This window comes from Acomys russatus, chromosome 17 (genome assembly GCF_903995435.1).
Source record: "Acomys russatus chromosome 17, mAcoRus1.1, whole genome shotgun sequence".
In the NCBI taxonomy this organism is placed as follows: Eukaryota; Metazoa; Chordata; class Mammalia; order Rodentia; family Muridae; genus Acomys; species Acomys russatus.
In genome coordinates this window covers 53,307,153-53,323,901 of record NC_067153.1, presented here as the reverse complement: position 1 = coordinate 53,323,901, position 16,749 = coordinate 53,307,153, and the positions used below count along the sequence as shown (strand labels likewise).

The following is a 16,749-nucleotide window of genomic DNA, read 5'->3' as shown; positions in this document are numbered from 1 at the left end:
ACGCCTTTTCTCTCAAGTTCTACATGTCACCTTCTAGTGACATAAACTCTTAGAAATCAGATAACAGATGTCCATGGTATTTCACTATTGCCATCATCTTCCACTACCTTTCTGATCTAACTTAATCAAGGATAAATAAAAATAATTAATATGGCTTTGGAAATCAACCTGTGCATTTTCTAATTCATTACTGTTTTATTTGCAAAATACAATTGTTTACTTTGAAAATGATCTTGTGATAAATATGAGTTCCTATCATTTGATATAAATAATCTTTTCATTATATTTCAAAAGAGGAACTGATCAGTGGTCATATGAACGAATAAAAGACTCCCTCAGTGGGAGCTGTAGAGATGGCCCATCAGTAAGCTGCTTGCTATGCAAGCATAAGGACCAAGTCTGATTGCCCCACACCTACATGAGCCAGCAGTGTCAGTCACACTTGCCATCCCTGGGGAAGCAGAAAAACAGGCTTTTTCCTGGGACCCACTCCTCACACTTGCAGACCATTCAGTGTATCTGAATCAACCAGCTCTAAGAACAGAGAGAGTCCTTGTCTCAAAAAAACAAGTTGGAGAGTGAGTGACCTCTGATCCTTCCATGTCACACAAATATGCATCTACTATCCCCAAGGACACACACACACAAATAAATAGATTAGTAGAAGACGGTGGATGGAGAGAGACAGACAGACAGACATACAGAGACAGAGAGATGGATGGATGGATGATAGGTCCTTAAAAGTAATGTGTATGTGAACTGTGCTTTGTAACTCTTCAATAACCAGAAGAGGACTGGCCACATTACCATCACTCCAAGATGGCTTCATAATCAGAGTATTTCTTAGGAATGTTTCCTACATTGGAAAACTGTAAAAGGAATCATTTAGAAACTGTAAAGAAAGTTGAAGGATAATGACTTTTACCCAGTATTTTAAAAGTTAGATCATCAAAGAGCATGGAACAATTATTAAAACAACTGATAGTTTTCTTTAAAACTCACTTGAACTGGGCCAGTTTCTTCCTTGCTACATAATCTTTGATACGGTACACTAAAGAAAATAAAAATTGAAGTTAAAAATACAAACAGCCATAAAATTTATCTTGTGTACATTTAAATTTCAGTGTCTACACAAGCACTCAACATAGAAAACTGGTGAACTATTCCAGGATCATAATAACACTAAGTTTTAGGGGGAAATTACATTAAATTAAGACAGGCATTTCCAAACACATCAAGCTAATGATAAGCATCCTAACAGTTTTATGATATCATTAAACAAACAAGAACTGGAGATTGAGGGTAATGTCCTTCTCAATAGCCCAGCAAATAAGAAAGTTGTTGAGTTTTGTCAGGTAACACTGTCACTGTCCTATCTAGCACTTACTTATTTTCCATATCATCGATGCACAGCTTAGAAGGTACACAATGAGGTGTCATTGGAAGTTCTAAATCATGCTTTCGTAGTGGGATTTTCAAATCTCTATTCATATTCACATGAGTTGGTCTTTTCATGCTCTCTATAATGAAAAACATGTTAAGTAATAATTTTTAAAAGAAGCTTTAAAATCATTGTTTACCATATCATTCTTCAATTAATTGTACATATAAAAATATTCTTCTAAAATATGTTCTATACACACTATTACAGAAACAGACTGTTGACAACTATTAATTAAATGTCTTCTCCGGCTTCTTAGCCTTCAATAAAAGGACTTTACTAATTCAACCTCACTTCTTCTTTCCCACTTACTGTCCTATGTCAGATACTGTGTTATGTATTCTCTACCACTATATATTTTCTCTATTTTAGCACTTATCACACTTTATTACACTTGATTAATGTGTACACCTTACCCTCCCTTAACAAACTTTAAACTTTAGAGCAGTGGTTCTCAACTTATAAGTTACCACCAAACAACTCTTTCACAGTGGTCACTTAAGACCATTAGAAAACACAAATATTTATATTATGATTCATAACAATATAAAAATTAAAGTTACAAAGTAGCAATGAAAATAATATTATGTTCATCACAACATGAGGAACTGTATTAAATCGCAGCATTAGTAGTGTTGAGAACCACTGCTTTAGAGGAAAAAACCGTGTATCTTATTATGCAAGTGAGTTCACTATTTTATTTGTCCAGAACCCAGCCCACCTACAGTAGGAATTTCTCTCTTTCTGTACAACCATCTCCTTTTGGACAAACACCTAGAACAGAGGTAGCCATTTGAGCAAAGATAAATGAGTCACAGACTTCTATCCCCCTGACTCAGTGCAAATGTCCAACTGCTGCAGGCCAGCAGTATCAGATGGCAGTGCCGCATGGAATTCAAAAATATGTCATGGCATATACTCACTTATAAGTGGAGATGAGCCACATAACACAGGATAAAACCACACTACAAATCACAGACCTAAAGAAACTAAATAACAAGGAGTGCCCTAGGGAGGATGCTTAATTCTCATTCAGAAGAGCAAATAAACCAGACCCCCCATCAGTTGAAGAGAAAGAACAGGAAGGGAGCCTACCATAGAGGTCCTCTGAAAGACTCTACCCAGATGGGGATCCAAGCAGATGCTGAGACTCACAGCCAAACTTCGGGGTGGCGTGCACAAGTCTTATGGTAGAGTTGGGGAATAGAAGGACCTGGAGGGGTTAGAACCTCCACAAAGAGACCAATGGAGCCAACAAATCCTGGCAGAGGAGGGGGTGCTGCAGAGACTGATGCACCAACCAAGGAACCATGCATGGTGAAGACATAGACCCTCTGCTCAGATGTAGTAGACAGGCAGCACAGTCTCTTTGTGGGTCCCACAATATGGGGACTAGGGGATACTTCTGACATGGACACTGGCCCCCACACGTTGACCACTTTCGTCTGGCAGGGCAGCCTTGCCAGGCCACAGAGGAAGAAGATACAGGCAGTCCACATGAAATTCGATAGGCTGAGGTCAGATGTTAGGGGAGGAGGGCTTCCTTTTCTGAGCACTAGGGGAGGAGGGAGAGGGTATGAGGGAGGAGGGTGGTATTGGGAGGCGACTTAGGAAGGTGGCTACAATCAGGATGTAAAGTGAACAATTTAAAAAGTTTTTTTTTTTAAGTTTTAAATGTGTCATGAGAGAAATGACAAGTACTCTATGGGAACTGACAATGAGAAACACTGGTATCTAAGATCAGCTTTTAACTTTTCATGATTAAGACAATCTGAGAGGTTCCCCACTTAACAGAGAAAGGATCTTAGTAAGATTTGAGTTCTCAATTAAGATGTTTCTAAGGCACAGTGCACTACTGCGCTCACTCTGAAACTTCTACCTTCAGCAGTCACCAAGCTGTGACTAATGAAATCTTGCTTTCTATTTCATCCCCCATGTGTAATAGTATTTACCATTATACTCAGTAAACACGTGTTGAACGAGTGAGTGACTCCACAGGAAGAAAGTGACACAGTTCACGATACATTCCAAATGTGGTACCTTGGCATCTAAGAAAGCTGAAGAAGCAGAAGGGCACCCTCAGCTTTCCTTGCCAAGTGGGAGGAGAATGCAGTAACACATTCATGACGCTCTTCTCTCAAGCTAAACTTTGCTGACTATTTGCCCAGAAATAGTAATGTCATGATTATAATAACTCCATGATAAATTAACGATATCAAACAAGTTAATCATATATAACACACACAGCCTAAAAATAAAATAAATAGATAAAACAACAAAAGATCTTAATTCAAATACTGATTAGGTTTATCATTAAAAAGGGCAACACAGTTTTAAAATAAGTTTCCCATATGCTTTGAGTTCTGGAATTTTGATACAATTAGACAGCTAGCCATTATTATGAAATACCATATCAAGATCAAAACAAATGCTTTAGAAAGACTTACCTGGTGTTTCCTTCTTCGAAGATATCTGATTTACCATATACAGATTAAGAAGGTCTAAACTGACAGTGGGGTTCTTGACAGGTGAAAAAACTCCTAGTAATTTCATCTTTGATTTTAACTTGTTCCTTTCAAAGTATTCCTAAAGTAATTAAGAATTTAAATATTAGCTGGGCACAGTAGACAGAGCATGCCTGCAATCCCAGGACTCAGGGAGGCAGAGGCAGGCAGATCCCCTGCTCTACAAAGCAATTCTATGACAGCCAAGGCTACACAGAGAAGTCCTTTCTTACAAAACAAAAAAGAAACTTAAAAGTATTAATTTCCCAATCATACAATTCAAGAAAATCATAAACAATAAATGCAATGAAACTACTCTGCTACCGACTTCATGTTTTCATAGTTGTGACCCAACATTCACATTTACATGTGAACTGAAATCAATTGTGACAGCTCGTAGCTGCCGAAAGACTTTAAATCTGGCAGGTAAAACAGTGTTGCACACATGTGTGCATGCACACACACACACACACACATTAAATAAACTTGTGCAACCAACTATGAGCAAACATTATGAGAACTAACCTGCAACCAATGCCAATTTAACTCACTGTATCCCAACTGCTTTATGTTTTCTATAAACCAGACTTGCACATATATATCATTACTTGTACAGTTTATATATTTTCCGGGATTTCTGAACTACAATTATTCTTCTTTTTTAGTTATACCTTTAGTTTACTAAATTCACAGACATTTCAATTTTTATAAAAGGTTTATTTTTTATTGTGTGTAAGTGAGTGAAGGTACCTGTGGCATCTTAAGACTGTTACTGACTCCACTGCAGCTAGAGTTCCAGGCTGTGGTGAGCCATTTGATGTGGGTGCCCCAGACTAAACCCAGATCCTCTATAAGGGCACTTCATGCTCTGAAACACTGAACCATATCTCCAGCATTCTTTTAAACTTTTAATTATTTTAAGATATCAAATAAATGGGCTTCATTATTGCATTTTCATATGTATGTGCCATTCTAACTTTCTTAGTTGTTCCTGTCACCCTCTCTTCTCCACACTCCTCTTTCCATGCTATTCAAAACTCTGGTACATACACAATATAATATACGTATGTTATATATTCATATATTTATGTCATTTGTTTTATCATCTTAAATCTAGATTCTATACATGAAAGAAAACATGAAGTATTTGTCTTTCCTGCTCTGGCTTAATCCGCTTAATGATTTCCAGATCCACCCATTTTCCTGTAAATGTTATTATTTCATTTTTCTTCATAGCTAAATAAGTATGCATCATATTTTTGTACATTCTTCTAATGCCTGATGTGCATACAGGCTGGTCCTATTCTCAGCTACCAAGAATAGTGTAGCTATAAACCAAGTTAGTCATCCCTGAAATAATATACATAGAAATATCAAGCATCTATTTATATATTTAGGAATACATTATATATTTAGGAATACACACACATACATACAACAGAATTAACAAAGAAACAGAGGCCATGGATTTGATAGAGAGCAAAGAAGGGGTACGGGAAGGGTTGGAAGAAGGAACCAGCTGGTAATGGCCTGCCTAGTGCAGCACGGAGAGGGGTGTGGTCTAGGAATCTGAAATATAAAAGCCAGAGAGAGAAAGTGTGGTGTGGTGTAGTGTGGCATGCGGTGGTGGTGTGTGGCATGTCGCAGTTTGGAGAGACCACAGAAGGATGGTGTGGTGGACACAGAGAAGCATTTCAATGCACTGGCTGGGAGGAGACTGCTTGCTGCATTTGCTGTTGACAAGGTTGGTATTGCCCCAAAAGAAACTCTCAACACTCAGGAGAAGTAAAAGGGTCTGTGCTCCCTTTCCTCACTAATATTATTTCTCATATCCAGAGTTAAGGGGTTGGTAGAAGGAAGGTAGAGGTTTCAATACACCAAATAAAATGGTTAAAAACAATTGTCAACAAGCAACTCTGTGATATTTAGTTCTTGAGACCGTAACAGCATTGCCCTCCCCCTTAAGGTCCTACCTATGAAGGTGTAATAGGCTTCTTCCTAAAACTTAAAAAAGAGAGAGAGGTCTCAAGCAAAGATGTAAACATTCCATTAAACAAAATGAATCAAACATAAAAGATATGTTTTATTTGAATGATCTATAATTCTACATTGGAATAAAATAGCTTCAAAAATATCATATCATGCATGGTTTCATAATAAAATAATGGGCCCTGTGTGATGCAAATATATTTTCTTGGTTAAAAGATATCTGTATCATGTCTTATAATTGATGACATCTCAGAATTAAGATGTTATGTCTACGCCACTGCATTTTGTGGTAGATAAAAGCCAGCGAGGGTGACAACACAAGATGGTGTTACCAGAGATGGTCTATAAACTGGGGCGGAGGGAGCAGGTGAGCAAAGGGAGAGCAGGAGTAAGAGAAAAGTCTCCCGGAGATGATTTCTAAGACCCATGGATGAGTCTGAGTGTCAGAGAGTAGCAATGTAAGTTTACAAGAGTCAAGAAGGGTGCAGAATGCTAGACTGCACAGGAAGTAAGCCTTTCTTTGAGGAATACTGAATAATAGGTTTTCTTTTTTTTTTTTTTTTTTTTTTTTCCTTTAGTTCTCAGGCTAGTTCCTAATTCCTGTGCACAGAAAAGTCAAAGTAAGTGACTATTTTATCTAAGACTAGGCTCAGTCTTTCTAATGAAGTCTAGCTTGGTAGAATCAACTAGAAAATAATGTAAAGAGAAACAGAAATCTTTCAGAAAACAAATGAAAATTTAACTTGCAGTAACCATGAGAATGAGTGAATAGAGCGATAAAAAGCCTACAGAATCTGATAAGAAAGCATGGGAGCGGGCTCCACTGAAGAGACTGCCAGGCTGTATAGAGGATGATGACAAACTGAAGTACATTTGACTGGAAACACTTGACATCGGCAAGACTGTACAAGACAGCAAGCTGGGAAAAGAACAGAAGGTGGAGGTAGCTTTAGGACAGAAGTGCTTTGGTAGCAAAAAGATCCAGCCAGAGCAACTCTGTGCTCTCAGTTGCCCCTTGCTTCCCTCTTAAGTCTCTGCAAGCACACTGATGCTCTGGGTCTCCTCCTTCCTGCCCTCTCTATATTTTGATATTTGCTGCATAAGGAATCTCAGTGGTTACATTCTTCCATAAGATGCTCCTTTTGCTCAGGGCTATACACCTGAGAGTGAACCGCACTAACTGCGAGCAGTTGACAGATTATCTCGGCTAAAGCACTTACTTCTTCCACAGGCCACAGTTTGTTTCATGGTCATACTATTAATGCACTAGTGGAAATCTGGAAGTTCCCCTGACATGTGCTCCCCTCTCCTCTCTCTTATTTTAGATATAGCAGTGACCATTCTTTCCAAGATATATACTGCTGGTTGTAAGGTGTAATATAGAAATATGGTCACTGGTTTTTCTTTTTTGAGATTATAATGTAATTACATCGTTTCACCCTCCCCTTTCCTCTCCCTAAGCCCCCTTGCTATCTTTCAGATTCATGGACTCCTTTTTTTTTTTTTTTTTAGTTGTTGTTACACACATATATGTCTATACATTCATATTCCTAAGTATAACCTTCTCAGTCTCTATAATGTCACTCGCATGTATGTTTTCAAGTATGACCATTTGGAAATGGATAACCAGTTGGTATGCTCCTCCCCAAGGAAGAGACTATTTGTCTCTTAGAATTCTCTAGTTGCTTGTAGTCCTTTGTGTAGGATTGTGGTCTGTGGGCTTCCCCCATGCAATACTGTTGTCCTTGTTCAGCTCATGTTTGGGCAGTCACGCTGGTCATTACTGACCTTTAATCACAGTCCCCGCCTCCTCTCCATTGGGTCCCACCCTCCCAATAACTTACCCCCTTCCCCCCTCTTATCCTCAGAAAAGGGGAGCCTCCTCCCATACAAACCCACCCCAGGCAACAGAGCCCATGTCAGAGACGACCCCCGCTCCACTTTCTACAGGACCCATGTGAAGACCTAGCTGTCCATCAGTTACATATGTGTCGGGGGCCTAGTTCCAGGCCATGCATGCTCTTTGGCTGGTGTTTCAGTCTCTATAGGCCCCTGTGGGCCTAGGTTAGGTGACTCTGTTTGTCTTCTTGAGGGGGTGAATTTATTACTGGTAAAGAGTGATTCAGAGTTTAATGTTGCTTATTATTATAGGGCTAATATCTCTCAAATTATAATGCCCTTACCTTCTGTTTTCTTCTTTCTTGCTTTATCAGAACCCTGGTCCTAAAAACATAAAGAGGATACACCACACAGTTATTAAAGAAACAGAACATTTTAAAGATGATTGCCATTTCAGTTGGAAATCTTAAATTAAAACTTTTAAAATTCTCCTGTCACAATATTTTCTACAACTATGAAAATATTTTAAAGCATCCATAGGATGTGATAGTTCACATAAGCTTCTTAGGAAGTCCAAAATACAATAAAAACTATTATAAGAATTAATAACAGGCAAAGTAAATCTGAAATAAACAAAAAGAAAAGAATGCACTAGAAATGCCATATTACTGAACTATTCTCATCTGATAGCAACAGTCTGAGTCAACAATTCTATTTCCTTTGCTTTTCTTTACATTTCAACATTCAGGTGATATCACTTGGGAGCAGAAAAAAGACATAAATCTCTTCAGGATTTAAGGAACTGTGGAATATATTGCAGCATTAATATACCAGTTATCCTAGTACTGGGCATTATGGCACACACCTGTAAGTGCAGTAGTTGAGATGCTGAGACAGGAAGAGCATGAGTTTGAGGTCACTTTATAGCACAGAATTGTTCTGAAATACTCTGAGCAGCATGGCAGGAGTACGACTCTAAAAATGCAAGGCCAAAGGCTTGCTAGCTCAAAGCCCCCAAAGCCAAAGGCCAAGGAACTAAAAAGCTCAAAGGCTAAAGAACTAAAAGCTCAAGAGCTAAAGAGTCCCCTCTACCTATACAGGCTCGTAAACACCCCTCAACTCAAAGTCCCTCCTATTCTTCAGTCCCTGTCAGCTGGTCTTGACATAGGGTTAATTTTAGTAAATCCTGTGTGCAGAAAGCTCTTGAATCAAAGGTGTGTGCTAGGGTCGAGCCACACTATAAGCACCTATTTACAATAGACAGAAAGTTCTTGTATTAAAGGTGTGTGTTAGGGTTCAACCATGTTAAACAAAAGATAGGTTTTTACAGTTCACAATCTCGGGGATCACATTGGAATCAAATATCCTGCACCACGACCATTCACTAATCCTGTAAGATACAAAATGGTGACAGAGTCACCAGAATATTTGAAGAGCTTTGTTGTCACCCTTTTCCTTGTACCAGACATTAGGATTGAAGATGCTGCTGCTCATATAAATGAATTAAATGCAGTGGGTTTAATTGGGCCCTGAGGTAGCAAAGGCCAGGGGAAAGGAAACAATCAGGCTTTCCATGGTCACTTGTATACGGATTCAGAACTGAGAATGATTCTGGGAGACTCCAAGAAGCTTTGTGACCCTCCAGTTAAGTTAAAGTAAGGGTCTATGGAGGTCAAGGGATTAACAGAGTTTTAGATGGAGTTTGACTCACAGTAGGTCTGGGAGTTCCCAAATTCATCCTTTAGTTATTTCCCATGCCCCAGAATGTATAATTGGAATAGATATACTTAGATATTGTGAGAATTCTCACATTGGCTTTCTGACATATGGAATAGGGCTATTATGGCTGAAAAGGCCAAATGGAAGCTACTGGAGTTTCCTCTATCGAGGAAAATAGTGACGCTAATAAGGAATTGCATAAAGTAGTGCAACAATCAAGGACCTGAAAATGCATACGTGGTGGGTCTCACTACATGTCCTTTTAACTCTCCTATCTTGCCAGCACAGAAGACAAATGGATCATGGAGAATTAATGACAGTTTACTATCAAAAAATCTTAATTAAATAGTGATTACCATTGCAGCTGCTGTACTAGATTTGGTGTCATTACTTGAGCAGATTAACACATCTCCTGGTACGTGGTATGCAGATAGTATTCTAGCAAATGCCTTTTTCTTGGTACTTGCACATAAGGACCACCAGAAGCAATCTTTCAGTTGACAAGGTCATCGTATACCTTCACAGTTTTACTTCAATGACATATTAACTCTCCAGCCCCATGTCATAACTTACTTTGAAGGGATCTTGATCATCTGTCTGTCTCTTCCACAAAATTTCACATTGGTCCATTATATTGATAACATTATACTGACTGGACCAAGTGTGCAAGGGGTAGAGAAACCACTTTGTACTTGTTGGTAACACATATGCACATCAGAAGAAGGAAAATAAATCTAGCCAAATTTCAAAGAACTCTCTACCTCAGTAAAATTCTTAGGAATCCAGTGGTAGGGGCATGCAGAGATATTCCTTCTAAAACTAGGGATAAGTTATTTCACTTCTCCCATTCCATCACCCAAAAGAGAGCACAACGTTTAGTGGGCCTCCTTGGATTCTGGAGACAGCACTTTCCTCACTTGAGTGTGTTACTCTGGTCCATACACCCAGTGACTTGGAAAACTACTAGTTTTCAATGGGTCCTGGAATATGAGAAGCTCTTCAATAGGTTCAGGCGCCTATGTAGGCCACTCTACCAGTTGGATTATATAATCCAGGAGACTTAATGGTGTTTGAGGTATCAGTAGCACATAGGAATGCTATCTGGAGCCTCTAGAAGGCCTTTATATGTAAATCATAGAAGATTCCTTTGGGATTTTGGAGCAAAGCTCTACCATCATCTACAGACTACTTTCTCTTTGACAGCTCTTGGCCTGTTTGGGGGCCTTAGTGGAGACTGAACATTTGACAATGGGCCACCAAGTTACCATGTAACCTGGACTGCCAATAAAGAGCTGGGTATTATTTGATCTACCAAGCCACAAAATAGGATGTGCACAGTAGTAATCCATTATGAAACGGAAGTGGTATACACGTGATCAGGACTGAGCAGGTCCTGAAGGCACAAGCAAGTTACATGAAGGAGCTATCCAAATGCTTATTGTTTCTCTTCTGTTAGACTGCCACCTGCTCCCAAGTATGCACCTATAGGTTCATGGGTATGTCCTATGACCAGTTGGCTTGGAAAGTGAAGACTAGAGCCTTGTCTACTGATGGTTCTGCATGTTATACAGGCACCACCCAGAAATGGACAGCTACAGCATTGAAGCCCCATTCTGAACAACCCTGAAAGACATCAGGAAAGGGGAAATCTTCACAGTGGGCAGAACTTCGGTCAGTATACATGGTCTTATATTTTCTTTAGAAAGAAAATGATAAGATGTGCAATTTTTCACTGAGTCATGAGCCAGGCTATAGCCAATGGATTGCCTGGATGGTCAGGACTTGGAAAGAGCATGACTGGAAAATTGGTGAGAAAGACATCTGGGCAAACATATATGAACAGATCACAAGCGTATATGAGCAGATCTCTGAAACTGGATGAAGAATGTAAAGATATGTGTGTTCCATATAAATGTTCATCAAAAGTGACTTCGGCATCTTAGTTCAATAATTAAGTAGACAGGATGACCCATTCTGTAGATAGTCAGCCTCTTTCCCAGCTAGCCATCCCTGCCACTGCCTAATGGATCCATGAACAAAGAGGTCATGTTGGCAAATACAGAGGTTATGAGTGGTCTTGAGAACATGGACTGTCACTCACCAAGGCTGACCTGGTTACAGCTGCTGCTGACTGCCAGATCTGCCAACAGTGGAGATCATCACAGAGGCCCAGATATGCCCCACAGTGAACAGCCAGCAACCTGGTGGTAGGTTAACTTCACTGGACCACTTCCTCCATGGAAAGGGCAATGTTTTGTGCCTATTGGAGTAGATACTCATCCTGGTCATGCATTTGCCTTTCCTGCATGTATTGGTTCTGTCCAAATTACCATCTGTGGACTCAAAGAATGCCTTATCCACTGTCATAGTATTCTGCACAGTATTGCTTCTAACCAAGAAACTCACTTCACAGTCAGAGAAATAAAACACTGGACCAATGATCATGGTGATGTTACCATGTTCCCACCATCCGGAAGCAGCTGGCCACATAGAAAATGAGATGGACTTTTGAAGACACGGTTACAGCACTAGTAAGTTGTCAACAGGATGGAGGGCTGGGGCAAGGTTCTCTAGAAGATGGTATATATTCTTGGGACCAGTATCCAACATGTGGTATGTTTCACCCATAGCCAAGATCCACAGCTCCAGAAATTATGGGGTGGAAAAGAGAAATGTTCCAGTCATTATCACTCCTAGTGACCCACTAGGAATATTTTCCTTTGTGTTCTTGCAAATTTAAGTTCTGCTGGCCTAGAAATTTTGGTTCCAGAGAGGGAAGTGGTCTTGCCAAGAGACACAACAAACGTTCCATTGAACTGGAAGATCAAACTTCCTCCTGGCTACTTTGAGCTTCTGATATCCTTAAGCCAACAGGCTAGGAAAGGAATAACAGTGTTAGGAGGGTGACTGATCCAGATTACCATGGGGAAATTGGATTCCTTCTCCACAAAGGAGCTAAGAAAGATTATGTCTGGAGTGCAGGAGATCCTTTAAGGCATCTCCTGGTGCCATGTCCTATGACGAAAATCAATGGGAAACTACAACAGCCTAATCCAGGTGGGATGACAAAGGTATAGACCCTTAAGGTATGGGTCACTCTTCCATGAACAGAACCTAGATCTGCTAAGGTGCTTTCCATGGGTGGAGGAAATAAAGAAGTCTTAGTAGAGGAAGGTGGTTATAAATAACAGCAAAAGCCACGTGATCAGTTATGGAAATGAGGATTATAGTTATCATGGGTATTTCTTTCATATTTTTAAGAATGTGGTTTTACAAATATTTGTGTTTTCTGTCCTAGATTTCTTTATCATGAAATGTAACCCCAATTAAGAAAACATCAATGGCTAACATATTTAACTTTGAGATACTAAAAGACTATCCCTCAAGGGTCATTGCCACCAATTCTAAATTTGTTTGTTTGGTTGGTTTTTAGAGACAGGGTTTCTCTGTGTAATAGCCTTGGCTGTCCTGGAACTCCATTTGTAGAACAGGCTGGCCTCGAACTCACAGAGATCTGCCTGTCTCTCCCTCCCAAGTGCTGGAATTAAAGGGCCCGGCCCAATTCTAAATTTATAATATGCTTGTGGTTATATAAAGGATAGTTGCATCGTGTTAGGCATAATTGTGGCCTGGTTAAATATGTAATGTGTTTGTGATTATACATAGGTTAGTTATATCATGTTTTGTATTATTACGACCTGGCTATTGTTTTCATTTGGATATTAATCACAAAATAAGGAAATATGATTTGTGCCAAGTTGAAAAGGGGTGGACTTTTAATGATTATTCTTGGTTGTCAACTTCACTGCATCTGAAATTTACTAAAATCCAAAAGGCTGAAATACCTCTGAGAGATTTTTCTTCTTAATTAAATCACTTAAAATGGAAGGACCCACTTTTAATCCCATCTTTTGAGGTAGGAAGATACACCTTAGTCACTTTCTCTTCCATGGTGGAAGACCCAGCTTTAATCTGGGCCACACTTTCTGGTAACGGCCTATATAAAGGGCAAGGAAAAAGGAAGCTTTCTTTCTTTGCCTACTTGCTCTTGGTCTTGCTGACACTGGCATCAGAGCATACATCTTCAGGTTTCTGGCAGCTACTGAAGAACAGCTGAAAAATCCAGACTTGGGAACTGATCAGCTACTAGATTCTTGGACTTTCCATTGGTAGACAGCCACTGTTGGACTAGCAGGACCACAGCCTTTAAGGCACACATATATGTATACATACATGAGGATTTACTAGATACATGTGTGTGTATACATATATAATATTTGTGTGTGTTATTCATTCCTATCAGTTATGTTCTTCTAGGGAACCCTAATTAATACATATGTATTTAATTATATTTTTAGAATATTTGATTTCAAAGCTGGGTGCAGTGGCACACACCTGAAATCCCAGCACTCAGGAAGCAGAAGTAGACAGATTTCTATGAGTTCAAGGCCAGCTTGGTCTACAAAGCGAGTTGAGGACAGCCAAGGCTACACAGAGAAACCCAATCTCGAAAATTCAAAACAAGAACAAAAACAAAAAAAAATATTTGATTTCAAAAGTGTTATATATAAGGGCCTGTAGAATGGCTCAGTAGGTAACAATAATTGCTGCCAAGCCTGATAACTGAGTTTAATCCTTGGAAAACCTGTACAATGAATGGAAGGGGAGAACAAACTGTTGCCAAGTTTTCCTCTGACCTCCACTTGTATTCCTGACATGCACATACATGTAAGTGTGAATGAGCATGCACACACGTGAGTATATGCTGCAGCTGCACACATGTATACACACACAACAAATGAATACATACTCATTGTAATTAATATTTGAGATTCTAATTACTTTCATTTTAAGAAATCACTGAAGGAATTTTAAATGGAGATTAAAACAGAATTTCCAACAATTTCTGAAATGTCAAAAGTATCTTCTGCAATTTCATACCACCTATTCCTGGGAAGCAGCAGTCACAACATGGAAAGTTATCAACTCAAACTATCAAATAACTCTGAAATATTCTGGAGATATTCTCATCCTGTGGTATCAATTAAGATATTCTTTAAGCAAGAATTAACCAACATTTCTGTATCATTAGTATGTAAATTTATTTTAATATTTAATAAATGGTAAAATTGTATATACACAAAAGAATTGTTTTCAAATAATTTCTTTATGACTTATTATCAGCAAATCTTTTATTTAACTCTTTTATGTAGCTATGTAACTGTGGTCATATGAAACTTTCTTGAAGAAAAGGAACTGAGAGTAGAAAAGTCTTTTATTATGAAATTTAAATTACAAGAGGCTTGGACGTAGGATTCAGTAGGAACAAGGCTCATCTTTTTAAAAGCAATTACTAGGCTATTCTGGAAAATTGATTTTTTAAAGAAATAGATAACAATAATCTATTATTTATAACAATTTTCCTAAATACCATTAGATGCCATTATAGCTACATACTTAGGTAGAAATCAGTAGGCCATAACACATTCAGAGAACAAGTTACCAATTATTTATTCTGCATGAGAACACAGACATATGATGCTCAGAGAATTCTCAAAAGGAGAAAAACAAATGGTTAAGAAATAGCTCAAAGATGTTCACTGTCCCTAACAATTAGGAAAATGCAAATCAAAACAACTGTAAGACTTGATCATATCCCAGTCAGAATGGTAAAGATTAGCAAAGTAGCTGCCAGCATGCACTAGTGGGTGTGGCGAAATGTGAACCCTCATTCACCCTTGGTGGGGCTGCAAACTGGTGCAACCACTACACAAATCCGCATAGAGTTTTATCAGGGAGCTAAAAAATAAATCTACCATGGTACCCAGGTATACCTCTCCATGGCATATGCCCAAAGGACTTTACATCCTAGGCCTCAGCCATATACAAAGAACTACGGGCAACTAAAGAATACTAGTAGTGGGAGAACAGTCTCCTCCAGGAAAGCGCACACCAACTTGTAGTCCAGCACCAAATGGCCAGCACTGAAAACATACATATAGGTGACATCATACAGACTGAGTAGGTAATATTAAGTATATATATACATACATACACACATACATACATGAATGCAGTAACAACTAATGAAAAATTATCCCCGAACTTGATAGAGGGGAAGGGGAGAATATAGGAGGGTGTGGAGAGAGAAAAGAGAAGAGAGACATGCTGCAATCACATTAAAATTTCAAAATGAAATACGTTATAGAAGGGAAAGAAGGAGAGAGGAAGAAAGATGGGTGAAAAGAAAAACACAGTGATTAAAGACATTCATGTGAGAATTTCTGCCCCTCTCTTTTATTCTAATAATAAGAAGTAAAAGGAATAACTCTCAAGAGACATTTCTCTTTTCTTTAATGGTTGTTATAGAAATATTTAAAGAAAGATACAAAGTTGTAAAATCTACATTGCAGTATACTGATATTAAAACTATACTAGTAATTAAATACTGTGGACATTACACAAATGTCTTACATCATCAGTCTAAAATTCTTCCTTTGGTTTGGTTTTGCTTTTTAATTTTCAGTTTATCTTACTTTCGGAAAGGTTTGGTGGCATGCAAAACAAATTGTTTCATCATGCCAAGATCATCTAAATTTTATAAGTATAATTAAAGTTGGAAAACATAAGGAAATTAAGAGCCTTAACTACTAACTGGAAAACAACACTTTAAAGCTTGTGTTACACTGCTGATATAAATATTAGCCTAAGACATCAAAATGCAACATTACTAATAGACTTATTAAGATTCAAGACAGTATCTAGCCTAGAAAAAGTAGCTACACTGGCTTTCTAAAAAACTAAAGCAGGCCATCCTGATGTGTCAGGAATAGTAATGGTAAATGTCAGAATGTCATGTCTTTAAGCCATAAAAACGTGTTTGGAAATACACGAACTACAAAAGAAAGGCATTAAGAAAAAAAAAAAACTATAAAACCAATAAAGAAGAAAGCTGAGTAGTGGAATGTAGAGCCTATTTAAAATAACTTCTCAGAGATTGAATTTCAATATTTTAACACAGAAACACTATTTTAAACTACAGGCTATACTCATAAACACAAACTACCCAGTCCATACTGGAAAGGATTTTAGAATGTGAGTGACATTCTAATATGAAAGTTTATTTCAGGATATTCACATTATCATTAAATCAAAAGAAATAAGAATTTATCCCTCGATCAAACTAAGTGTAAAAAAACAAAAACAACTAACAAAATGACAGGAAAACACACCTTTCAATAACTCCATTAATGATAT

At 38.3% G+C, this 16,749-nt stretch overlaps 1 protein-coding gene across 1 annotated transcript in view; it reads right to left on the bottom strand.

The window, feature by feature from the left end:
- Window positions 1-16,749, bottom strand: part of C17H12orf40 (chromosome 17 C12orf40 homolog) — a 54,144-nt gene that overhangs the window by 24,877 nt on the left and 12,518 nt on the right. Inside the window, exons 3-7 of the mRNA XM_051159377.1 lie at window positions 13,535-13,605; window positions 8,118-8,157; window positions 3,889-4,027; window positions 1,388-1,520; window positions 1,003-1,051 (exon numbers count right to left, since the gene is read on the bottom strand). Coding sequence (XP_051015334.1) covers window positions 1,003-1,051; window positions 1,388-1,520; window positions 3,889-4,027; window positions 8,118-8,157; window positions 13,535-13,605 — 432 coding nt within the window. The remainder of the gene's footprint in view (window positions 1-1,002; window positions 1,052-1,387; window positions 1,521-3,888; window positions 4,028-8,117; window positions 8,158-13,534; window positions 13,606-16,749) is intronic.